Below are 12,686 nucleotides of genomic sequence, written 5' to 3'. Positions count from 1 at the left end.
AAGTGCTGGGATTACAGGCTTGAGCCACCGCGCCCGGCCTTTTTTTTTTTTGAGACAGAGTCTCACTCTGTCACCAAGGCTGGAGCGCAGTGGTACGATCTCGGCTCACTGAAACCTCCGCCTCCCAGGTTCAAGCACTCCTTCTGGGACTGCAGGCGTGCACCACCATGTCCGGCTTATTTTTGTATTTTAGAAAAGACGGGGTTTCACCATATTGGCCAGGCTGGTCTCAAACTCCTGACCTCATGATCCGCCCGCCTCAGCCTCCCAAAGTTGCTGGGATTACAGGTGGGAGCCACTGCACCTGGCTGAGCAAATGACTTGGAACATATGAATTGGAACATATCTTTGAAGAAGAGCAGTCTTCTAAACTTTAAAAATATGTTTGGTAAAGATACCCAGGTTACCAAGTTATTTTTGGCTTATCAGTATATAATATAGTAATTGCATATAAATGACTGCTTTAAGAAGATAATTCTGATATTTTGTTGGTCATGTTACTAAGCAGTTTTTTAACAGCCCAGTGATAAACTTTAAACACAATTTTTATTATGTCTGAATTAGTGACATGTCACTGAATGGAAAGCACAAATATTTTAAAAGGTTTCCAAAACATTATTTACTCCTCTAGGAATAAAGACATCTAAAAATGCCATTAATGGGTCTTCTCCCCCACATTTCCTCCTCCCCAAAAAGATTTTTTAAATTTCTGTGTTATTGATTAATATGGCTTATTTTCATCCACAGAGGCCAGCAAGCTTGTCATGTCCTATGTGGCAGCTGTTTGTGGAAAAGGAGCAGAAGTTAATCAAGTTAAAGAACAGCTTTTACAGTCCAACCCTGTCCTGGAAGGTAGGATGTGTTATGTACATGCAGTCGGTGTGACTCGAACAGTAGATTCAGTTATACGGGTGCTTTGAGTACCTGGTCTGCTGGGAGGTGTTCTGGGAGGGAAGAGGAAGGACGAAGAGATTCAGGCCAAGACCTGCAGAGCAAAGAAGCCGTGTTCTAGAACCTCTTGGCCTAAGTGTTTAGCAGAATAGCTTACTAATGTAAAATGAGCTTCCTCACTTAACAATCACTTCCCCACCCAATTTTTATTTGAATTACTTAGATTTTGATTAAAAATAATCAACCAATTATTTGCATGTGATGGTGCAGTGCTCTTTTAGTATTCAGGATAACACCTGTGGCTGATTATTTTTGTTGTTAGAGAAATGAGGGCTCACCCAGAGAAATACTTAAGGACCCATTTTTTCCAGGGCCGTAGAAAGCCTAAACCTGACTGGAGAGTGCACAAATTCTCTATTTAGTTCTCTGTCTTAGTCAGCTTGGGCTGCCATGACAAAGTGCACAGACAGGGTGGCTTAAACAACAGAAACTTATTTTCTCAAACCTCTAGAGGCTAGAAGTTCAAGATCAAGTTGCTGTCCAGGAAGGTTTTATTCTGAGGCCTCTTTTCTTGGACTGTATGTGCCTGCCATCTTGCTGTATGCTCACATGACCTTTTCATTGTGCTTGAGTCGGGAGAGACGAGAGCAAGCTCTCTCGAATCTCTTCTCGTAAGACCACCAGTTCCATCCTGAGGGCCTCACCCGTCAGGACCACATCTTACCTTGATTCCTTCCCACAAGCCCCCCGTCCCAGTGCTAGCTTTTTGAGGGTTAGGGCTTCAGCATATGAATTTTGCTGGGAGATAAGCATTCAGCCCATAACATCATCAGAAAACAAAACCAGAAACGAGTTTCCTTAATGCCAGGGAGAATGGCATACAACATCAGTATGAACTACCTTGGCGTTAGAAACAGTACATCAAAGTCTTTCCTATTGATGGCAAGCCATTAAACTTGCTTTATGGCTGGGCACAGTGGCTCATACCTGTAATCCCAGCTCTTTGGGAGGCCAAGGTGGGTGGATCACTTGAGGCCAGGAGTTCGAGACTAGCCTTGCCAACATGATGAAACCCCTTCTCTACTAAAAATACAAAAATTAACCAGGCGTGGTGGCACACGCCTGTAATCCTAGCTCTTTGGGAAGTTGAAATGTGAGAATCGCTTGAGCCTGGGAGGCGGAGGTTGCAGTGAGCCGAGATCACGCCACTGCATTCCAGCTGGGGCAACAGAGGAAGACTCTGTCTCAAAGAAAGAAAGAAAAAAAACAAGTAAACTTGTTTTATATTGTAAACAACAAAGGGAGACTGTCTCAAAAAAAAAAAATGCTTTATCTTGTAAGCATGTCTTTACTATCACTTCACGTATTTGTTGTGGTGGAGTAAGGTTTCTCAGCCTCAGCACTGTTGGACTGCTTACATGTTGCTGTGGGAGGATGTCCTGTGTATTGTAGGATGGCCTGTCCTGTGCACCTCTGACCTCTGTTAGCTGCCAGTTGCACCCCTGCCCCTAGTTGTTACAGTTGAAAGTATCTCCAGACATTGTCAGATGTCCCCTGGGGAGTGAGAACCACCCCGATTAGAATCTCTAGCCTAGATAAGTAGTTTGGTGAAATCTTTTGGTCCAAGTCATGGAAGGAAAGTCATGGAAGGATGAGATTCAACATGGATTAAAGCATAACTGCTTTTTCCCAGTATGAAGGGTTAAAACCCTGCCCTGTTGTCATTTGTACTCAGGCTCAGCCTCTCTTGCCCTTTCAGAGAGGCTCCCGAACACTTGAGTATTCACTGTGACCCCAAGACACACTTCCCATGCTTCAGTTTCACCATTACAAGGACACACCATGCATCTGTATCCCCAGTTAGTAGCATAAGAGAGAAATAAGGCAAATCATCTATTATGCTGTTTTTGATCTTTCCTCCATTTCAGTATCTTAATCAATAACAAAGCTATTATGGAAAACTGTATCTCTCAACTTTATTGTTCCAATATTTGACTTTTTGTTTACTGTCTTTTTCTTTTAAGTTAGGGTGCTATACATTTGCTGTATTTCTGTATATGCTTATTTTAAGAATGCTGTGATGTCAAGGAGAAATGCTGAGGAATGCTGTAGCCTGCATCTGTGACCAGAATCTGGCTCTTTAGTCAGTGGTATTTGGAACTAGGCTCTAGTGCAGGAAATGGAAGAAATGTCTACTGTGGGCATGCATTATCTTTTATGGGAATGCTTTACTTTTTAGCTGGAGCTGCTACTGTAAATGAGCATTTAGAACAATGAACTTAAAAAAAGCCAATTGAGGAATGTGTCTCAAGTGTTCTGTAATGGAACACTTGCTTTTTATTCTGTGGCTCACAATAAAAGACTTTAGTGTTTAGGGTTGTGTTTAGTAATGTGCAACTCAGATTTGTTTGATGAAAAGATGGTTTATGGCTTGCAAATAGCACCCTGAATAAAGTTTCTTTGAAGCAATTCCTTCACTTGCCCCTGACCTTCAAGCCACAATAAACTATCCTTTATGCATCAACATCTCTAGTCGGACTTGGGGCTGTGCAAGTTAGCTAACTTGGCAGCCCTGCATGTTCACGCCCACCACAAAAGACTAGCTTGTGAAAACACAAGAAATGTCATAGTCTTCATGATAACTAGGTCAATACACACCATTATCAAGGTTGCATTCATGAAAGCCTTTTAACTGCTGGTGGACATGGGATAAGCACGGGAACCTCTCCAGCAAGCATCCTTTTTTGAATATTTTTAGTGTACAGATTTCTTCACTCTGTATAGCGTCTCAGCTCATCTTCTGTTGAAGACAGAATTTGCTGCCGGGCACCTACCAAACCATACTGAGCCCAAGCAGCATCTCTAAGGCAAAGAACTTTGCCTGTGTTGACTTTGTAAATGTTGTCTTAACCGAGCTTGAGCAACTATTTTTTTAAGAATCAAAAACACAAAAAAGCCACCCCATATAAAATACAATGCATCAGGTGTGGCTGCTGAATTACCAGAGTCAACATACGTAAACATACACCCTCTCTCCTTGATCAGGTGACTGCTTTCAAAAGTCGGTCCAGATTTTAGCCCATAGGTCTCATTTGAACACTCAGTAGTCTAATCTGCCCCCTGTTTAATTTGAAGAAGTTATGGAGACCTCCAGAGATTTGATGCATAGCCTCTGACCCCAAAAGTTTATTTCTGTTCACCACATTATCATGCTAGCTGCCTGTGGGCCCTGGATCCCAGTAATAGACTGGGCGGGTGGGAGGCTTGGTAGAAATGGAGGATCTCATGCCCCTTCCCAGACCCATTGAACCTGAGTCTACACTTTAGCCTCATGTCATTAGTTTGCACATTAAAGTTTGAAATGGTAAAGATGGGCAGGGCGGGGCTTCCAGAGCATCAAACAGGGATCTCCTCTACTTATACGACTTATGTTTAGGCTGCTTAATCTTCTACTACCATGGCCCAGGTTAATTTGCTCCTATCTTGTGCACAGGCTTGGTGAAGCAGTCCTTTTACTCTATGACTGCATGCTGTTCCCTGTGTTAAACAGGAGCACTGTGCCTGGGGCAGCGTCAACCTGGGGTTCTTAAATGACCTCATTTAAAAGGGAGTCTTGTGAGGGATTTGTCTCCAGGAAACAGCTAAGATTGGAACATTTGCTATTTTGCATTATGGGCCAAATTGTTTCTCTTCGTTGTTTGGAAAGTTTCACCTAGGTCTGATATACATAAACTGATGAAAGCACTTTTAGCCTATTAGAAATGACTATTGTTTCCAAATATTTTACTCTTCCTGTATTCCAGAGCTATATAATTAATAATATTTAAATAGCTTTATTTTAAAATTAATTAAACAATTTAAAGGTTCACATGCCTTTCCCTGTGATCTGGAAACTTCAAGTTCCATAAAGCCTTTGATAATGATAAGTAATCTCTGAAATAACCTATTCAGTGATGATAATCCTAGAAGAGCATGAAGCCTTGCTTCCTGGTCACTCAATTGACTACTCTGTAAAAGTGTTAAAAGGTGTTGAATTAGATAAGATTAAGTTTATAGTAATACTTGAATTCCATGAATCATAGGAATGATTCTTTTTTTTTTTTCTATGAACTTGTAAGACATGGAAGCTTTAGCAACTTACTAAGACTTCTGTTAAGTATATTTCTGTGGAAGTTTTGGACAGAAATATCATTGCCACAAGTTGTATTTTCCAGAAATCATAGATTTCAAATGCTGTATTTGCTTTATCTTTCTGCTTGAGATTATTATTATTTTTTTAACCATACATCTGCTTCTTTCCTTCTAGCTTTTGGAAATGCCAAAACTGTAAGGAATGACAACTCCTCTAGATTTGTAAGTATTTGTATAAGCGTAAGTGTTAACACTAATATTTAGCTCATGTATGTTTAAACAACCAGTAGATGTTTAATATTTCTTAATACACACATTTTTAAAATAAGAGGAACATCATCTCTATTGAGACTCAAAGTTCTATAAGGACTCTTGGTTTCTGGAATTTTCCTTTTGAATTCTTTTTGGAGTAACAAGCTATTTTTATCATGTTTTCTTGACGTCTTCTATCATAAAATCCCATAAGCAATTTAAATGAGGCTATTTAGAGTAACACTTTACTTATCTGAGTGTAGTATTTAGAAATCAAGAATCAGAAATTAAGAGAAAGATAAACTGGGTCTCAAGTATAGGGTTAGGGTGCACCATAGCCCTTGTCCCTTATTTAGTGGGTCCAGAAAGGATGGGATGTATTTTAAAATTAATAGAGGTGAAGTCCATAGGCTTGGCAACAAATGCAAGCCTGTGGGGTGAGTGTGGGGCTGTAGAGTAGAACTGAATAATAAAAACCAAATCTGGCGTTTTGAGCTAGATTGAGTTGGAAAATGCTACTTCTCCCGACAGGGTCCATCTTTCCAGCCTCATCCCCCACTACTCCCTGGCCTGTGCCTTGCATGTTGACACAGTGGGCTCCTGCAGCCAGGCCATGCTCTTTGGTGCCTCTGCCCTTTACAGAGACACAGCTGCCTAAATGCAGCTGCAGGAAATGTTGAGTCTGATGGTGGTGTTTTGAAATTGATGTATACATTTTTATAATAAAAGATCATTTGTTTTATGAACCATCTTCTCACATACATTACTGATTGCCATCAGGGACAATTTTGATGATCTTTTATGCCTCCTTACTTGAGACGCTTCCTGACCTTTCTCCACTTTCTTCTTTTAGATCCCATTTAGCTCTTCCTTAAGGTTATTTTGTGTGTAAGGCAGGACAATGACCTCAGGTGGAGATAGTTTTGATGGTTTAGAAAATGGCAGGCTAAATAAGGTTCCTAATTCCAAGGCTGTGAATTTTTTCCGTCACATTAGCCCCTTAAGTTGTTATAACTGATTTGATCCGTGCCTTTTCCTGTTGTGGTAACATGGCTAATCTCATTACATAAATAGAATTAGAAGTGAAGTGTGGGTGATAGAAGTAATTCTAATGATCAAGCTCCTTTATGTGATACAGATTTTATTTTTGCTGTTTGCAAATTATATGCACACACAGCATTTAATATTTGCAAATACATTTAGTCTATAGACCATAAAAATGTAGAAACCCATATTACTTAAAAGGCTGTTACTTCTTAGTGATATTTGAAATCTAGTGAAAGGCTTGGCAGGTGATTTGGTTTATTAAGTAACTTCAGAGAAATCCTATTATAACATGGGTATTAGGATATGAGATTAATACCTGATTATAGGCTAAATCATTTCATGCCCAGTTTTTAGCAGTTTCTCTGCTTTGTGGTCTGTGACTTGACTAGTAATATACCCATGTTTTAATTTTATAGCAGGATTCTGCTGTATTTAAAGTTACTACTGTACATAACAGTGGTTTATGTACTTATGCTCCGGGGAAATTGCAATTTCTTTGACTTGTAAACCAGTCTTTGTTGGTCTGGTTAACCTGGAATGAAATCCTTGACCTCTTCACAGAGTAGTCTGATAGACCCTGCTGTGTTCTAGTGTAGCTCACATTTTCAACCAGTGTTCCCATGGAGATGCCTCACAGGGTCCCCTCCTCACCACAGCAGCTGTAGTTTGACATACTGAGCTGAGTTATTTCTGAGTGGACTAGTGACATGATCAGAACCCAGCTTTTGGCGAGTAATCAGGAAGTGGCTTAGTGGGAAGAATGTCATTCCACTATCAACCGAATTCTCAGGGCTGGCCACTAGTTGGTTTATCCCCGGTTGGCATCCTTTTCCATTCTCTCCAGTGTTTATTCTACTCTCCTCAAACCTCCTATTTTTTTACTCTCAGCTCTTGATGTTATGCCTACTTTACAGAAATCACCATCGTCATCATACAGGCCTTCGAACTGAGTTAATCCTGCTTCCTGGTGCCTGACCTATACATATGTCTATGTACGCTCCTTTTACCTAGGGTCTAGATTCTGTCGCCTCCTGTGGCCAGGGACCACCTTCTATCAAAAGGATCCCCTCTTACATGGTCAACCTCTGATTCCTTTGACAGAGTAACCATTCTTCCCCTCCTTTGTAGCTGCTTCGCCTCCTTGGTCTCCCACCTTCTTGGACATCCTCCCTGTCCACTCAGTGGCCTGGGCCACAGTACCGAATTTTTTTTTTTTATCCTCTCTCATCTCCTGCATCCAACCTGGGCCTGTTACTGTGACTCTCCAGGTAGCTCTCAATTCTGTTTACTTTTTCTCTCTGACTACTTCTACTTAAAGCCACCAATATTTCTCCACTAGTCACTGTAGCCACCTCCTGTCAGCTACATGTACTCTTGCTTCTTTCCTGTTCATTCCATGCTAGCCAGGGAAATCTTGTAAATAAGCAGGTTTGATCATGGCATCCTTGTTTAGGAGCCTTTAAGGACAGGGCTTTTTTGTGATGAGAGTATCTCAAAGTAATCATGTGCTCCAGCTTCCCTCTCCAGCCTTGTTTCCCACTCATCCTCGTGGTTGCCAATTCTTAATGCCTACTCCTTCCTGGTCTCCCACCTCCTTGCCCGCCTCACTTCTGATACTTTGCAATTAAGATGGGGCAGATTTCCTACACTCCCTTTGTTCCTGCTTCTTTGGCACAGCACCAGGACCCACTGTAGGACATATCTTCCTAGACTGGAGTGTCCGGTTGACCTGTCTCAATTCCCCCACTAGACAGTAAGCTCCTTGAAGGCAGGAGCCATGCCATGCTTTCACTTGTGCCTACTTCAGCTTTAAAGAAGTGATTGACAGACATATCCTTATGAATAAATGCAGACCTAAAAGGTTAGATGACCCATGATGATGAAAAAAGAGAAGGTGCAGGAGCATGCATAAGCTGATACAAAGGCACAAATTGAATTGTTGACTGGGTTCCATGTGATTGTATTTCTTCTCCCTTACCCTTATTTGAAAATTAATGAGTTAAAGTAATTCTTAGGACATGAAACAAAACTAAAGACTTTACTTATTAGAACCACACACACTTTTCCAAACAAGAAACATCTGTCACAGTTACTCTGTTATACTTGTTACTCTTTAGGCAATTATGGACCAGTTCTTTAACAATCAGAATATTAAACTCCGTGTGTGTGTCTGTGTGTTTAAGATACTGTCTATAAAGTGTAAAATGAACCTGTGTTATATATTGCTATTATAATCTGGGTGAAAAGCCAAAAAAGGGAATAATGATCAGTGTGATTCTGACCTGTTCATAACACATAATCTTGTATTTGATTTGCGTAGTTATAAAAACAGATCTCTGAACGTTTCAATTCATTTACTGATATGTTTCAAGTTCCTAGCAATGGCTTAAAACATATTCTGTGAATAAAAAAAGACTATCTTCCCAACCAGTCTGTATACACAGACGACTTATTTTTCTTCTGTTTTTATTTTTGAATTGAGTACATATCCTCCAATAGTTTGAAAGATAATCTGAAATGGAAAAGTCACATGGTGGCTGAGAAGATTTGTTCCTAAATTAGCAGTGGGTTATATTAGCTTTGAACTAATGGGGTATTTAGTATGAATTATTTATGGAGGCATGTTGTTTTGCATCTTGGTTATATAAACTGTGTCTTTCTTAGTTACATTTAAACAAATGTAGAAAAATAAGGGCTTAGTCTGCTATTCTCTAAGAAGTACACTGAGTGAATATTTTGAGATGAACCAGAAAATTCACAAAATCTTTCTTTGGCAGGGCAAATATATGGATATTGAATTTGACTTTAAAGGCGATCCGCTAGGAGGAGTAATAAGTAACTGTGAGTATTTTTCTTGAGTCCTTGTAAAGAAGTTCAGAATACTAAAACATGTATTTATAGTAGAATAGCTTAGATACTTGTGTCTTTGAGGCATAAGAATATGTTTCCTTGCTTTATTTTTAAACTTGAAGCTTTGCATTTCAGATTGTTTTATAATATAATGTAATTTATAAATCTTTTAAAAGATCACTTAACATCTTTACCTTGGGAAAACTTTTTAGGAGTTTGCTAAATAAATATTTGCCTTACTGTTTTTTATATTCTATAGGTCTTTTTAAAATCCTGTAGGTCTTTAAGGGAATCCTGTATGAAAAAAGATCCTCTAAGTGTTATTTTCTTTAACAAAATGTTTATGATAAAAAAGCAAAATATAAATAATTGGTTTCAAATTAATAACTTTTGGAGTAATATTTATTCAATAAAAGGAATAGACCTGTACTTCAGTCTTACTTTGAGAAATGTTTCTTCTCTTCCAGTGTATTTAAGTGATTGGAATGTGATACACTTGTTAGGTAAAACAGATTTTTTAACTTTCTTTAGACATGATTTTTGACTGTGGAAGTGAAATATTCTATGTGAAAGGTAAAAAAAAACAAAACAACAACAACAAAAAAAACACAGTCAGATGAGGTCTGCTCATACTAGCCTAGGTGCAGAGTTTTCTAAAGTGGGTATATGAGCGCCACTCGGGGTTTTCAGTGTCTCTTATAAAAATGACAGTGCTGTCAGTGCTTGGGAGCTGTGGCGCCCACGGCACAACCCTGATGTCCCTGCTCCTCTTGACTCATGGAAAATGAGGAAATTTGGAAAATGTAAGGTGATGACTCAGGGCTTTGTGCACCCCAGCCACAGTCTGGTTGTCCTCTTGAGTCCTCTGGGTTTTTTGAGGACCATAGAACTGAATCTCTTCCTACCCCTGCCTGCCTCACCATCCCATGGTGCTATTGGGATTGTTAGAATGAAAAAATTTATGTTTAGACCTAAAAAAAGAAAAAAAAAAAAAAGAGTTGACTGAAGTATCCAAAGTGTGCACATTTATTTTTCTTATAACAGTGGCATTTCGTCTTCAAAGACGATGTTATGCTGAACCCCAAAGATGGTACTGGTAAAATGAGACCTGATCTGGTTGAAGAGGAGATGGGTAGCCCAGAATCCTGGCACTCTCAGATGCCACTGAGATCTTCCTGACTAGCCCTAGCAGAAGAATGCCCTTTGAAAATTATTATTTAGTTAATTTGGTCAAACTATGCAGCTGATTTAAAAAAAAATTTTACATCATGATTCAGAGAGTAACCATCTAGGGATAGAGATTTCTCACCTTTAAAATGATAGGATTGAACTGGATGAATTCCATGGTTCTTCCCATTTCCAGCATTCTGTAGTTCTTAAATAATTTAATTTCTGGCTGGGCGCAAATGGCTCATGCCTGTAATCCCAGCATTTTGGGAGGCTGAGGCGGGGGGATCACCTGAGCTCATCAGTTTGACACCAGCCTGGTCAACATGTGAAACCCCGTCTCTACCAAAAATACAAAAAATTAGCCAGATGTGATGGCGCATGCCTGTGGTCCCAGCACAGGAAGTTGAGGTAGGAAAATCACTTGAGCCTGGGAGCCGGAAGTTACAGTGAGCCGAGGTTGAGCCACTGTGCTCCAACCTGGGTGACAGAATGAGACCCCATCTCAAAAATAAATAAATGAAGTTTCCATTTTAGTTTGCCCAACTACACACTTTTGTATGCCATGTGTTGGGATTGTCCATATTTATAAGAATGTTTAATTATTAGAGAAATGCCTTGAAGAGAAAGTTTTAATATGAATTGAAGTTGAATGGGATAGTGCTACTTCAGTTAAATGATTTCATACACAAAATATGGGAGTAAAAGTACTCATGCAAATTATGATATAACCAAAGGTAAATGATTATAACCCCTGCCAAACTTGTTAGGAAAACTGCTTTTACAGTATATGGCAGCTGATCAGAGCTGTCCAGCTAGTGGTGTGCCTCAGTTTTAAGATCACCATTTTAAGGAATGATGAGTATTTATTCTGAATGATACTCATGAGTCTTTAGTGCTTTCTTTTTACAAGACAAATTAACTCTAGCTATAAAATTAATAAAACACTTTTTAAAAATGAGAGTAGGTTTACTATTTTCATTGCAGAACTTACAGCTGAACATTTTGGAATGATTTAATCAATATTACTCTTGAGGATTTTAGGAAAATAATTCAGGATAATTTTATTATAGGGATTAGAAAACAACTTTGGTTTTAAATTTTGAAGTTTAAGTTCTAAGCACAAATGTCTTATCCCTTGATTCTTGCAGTATCCGTGGAGAATAAATATTAAACACTCAGTTCTTTTCCAATTAAGATTAATATAGCTTCATGAATGGATTTCATATGGTGTTTGTTACCATTTGTTCCCACAGTGAAATTATATTGAAATTTGTGGTAGTGGGAACACCCTGGTATTTAAGAGTATCCTTTGCTTTGGAGAGAAAAGGAATACATTAGTGGTAAGAGCAGGAAATTTCATCCTGTATAGAGAACTGACTCATAGGTGGTCATTGGGAGCTGCTGCCTTCTGGCAGAAGGGAGTTTAAAGCAATGGATAAACCATCTTGTGTTCTCTCCAAACTAAAGAAGCTAAAAGTTAGCTTCTTGTAGCATAGAAAAGAAGACAAAATTTGCCATTTTGTAGGAAGTATATTTTGCCTCCTTTTCTAGCAGCTGCCTAGTGAAAGCATAGATTGTCATTGGCAAAAACTCTTACCTTGAAAAAGGCACAATATCCCTTGAGCCAATTGTGTACCCAGAAAGTGGAAAGGAAAAGAAAGCCCAGTAACTTCTCTCTCTTTTTGTAAAAGAGACAAATTAAGTCTGGAACTCACTTGAAAACTACATATCCCTAAGGTTAGTGTCTTTAAGAGAGGTATTAAAATAGAAGATGGCAAAACATTTGCTTCAATAGAGAAGATAAAATATAGAAACACATACAAATGTTTAGGTAATGTAAAATGATACTTCTACTTTGTTAAGGTTTGTTGGTCTGATAATATTTATGTTTTTGTATTTGGGGATTTTGCATCTGGTGTTACGAACTGGAAGCTTTTGGAAACCAATTTTTAAAATTAATATCACAGGCATTTGGTGGCAGTTTAGACAGTGGAGAACATATGGTACAAGTTGCAAGGGATTCTATCTTCTAAAAGAAGAATAGCACAGAGAAATATACGCTGTGAAGAAACTGTTATTTCACATGTGCATATACCTGAGCGAACTATGAACAAGAGAGGTTGTCTTGTTCACATTACCATGTCAAGAGCCTAGTGTAATACCTGACACAGTAGGTGTGTAAGTGCATATAAAGGCAGGCTCTTTTTTCCTTGTCCATTATTTGGGGCACACCCATGAGCCTACTTTTGCAACTCTTGTTGGTTTATCATGTGGTTTCCAGTGTCTAAACAAAAGACAGCAGATTACTTCATTCTCTGTGCCTTCATTTCTTCACTTTGAAATGA

At 39.0% G+C, this 12,686-nt stretch overlaps 1 protein-coding gene across 4 annotated transcripts in view; it reads left to right on the top strand.

Annotated features, from left to right (window-relative positions):
• MYO1B (myosin IB) overlaps window positions 1–12,686 on the top strand; it is a 184,379-nt gene that overhangs the window by 99,326 nt on the left and 72,367 nt on the right. For all 4 annotated transcript variants that reach the window (XM_011936421.1, XM_011936423.1, XM_011936424.1 and 1 more), the window contains exons 5-7: window positions 748–852; window positions 5,198–5,244; window positions 9,099–9,162. In XM_011936421.1, the coding sequence (XP_011791811.1) occupies window positions 748–852; window positions 5,198–5,244; window positions 9,099–9,162 (216 nt within the window). The remainder of the gene's footprint in view (window positions 1–747; window positions 853–5,197; window positions 5,245–9,098; window positions 9,163–12,686) is intronic.

This window comes from Colobus angolensis, unplaced genomic scaffold (genome assembly GCF_000951035.1).
Source record: "Colobus angolensis palliatus isolate OR3802 unplaced genomic scaffold, Cang.pa_1.0 Scaffold153, whole genome shotgun sequence".
NCBI lineage: Eukaryota > Metazoa > Chordata > Mammalia > Primates > Cercopithecidae > Colobus > Colobus angolensis.
Note: the sequence above shows the minus strand (reverse complement) of the source record. Positions and strands in the feature narration are given on the sequence as shown.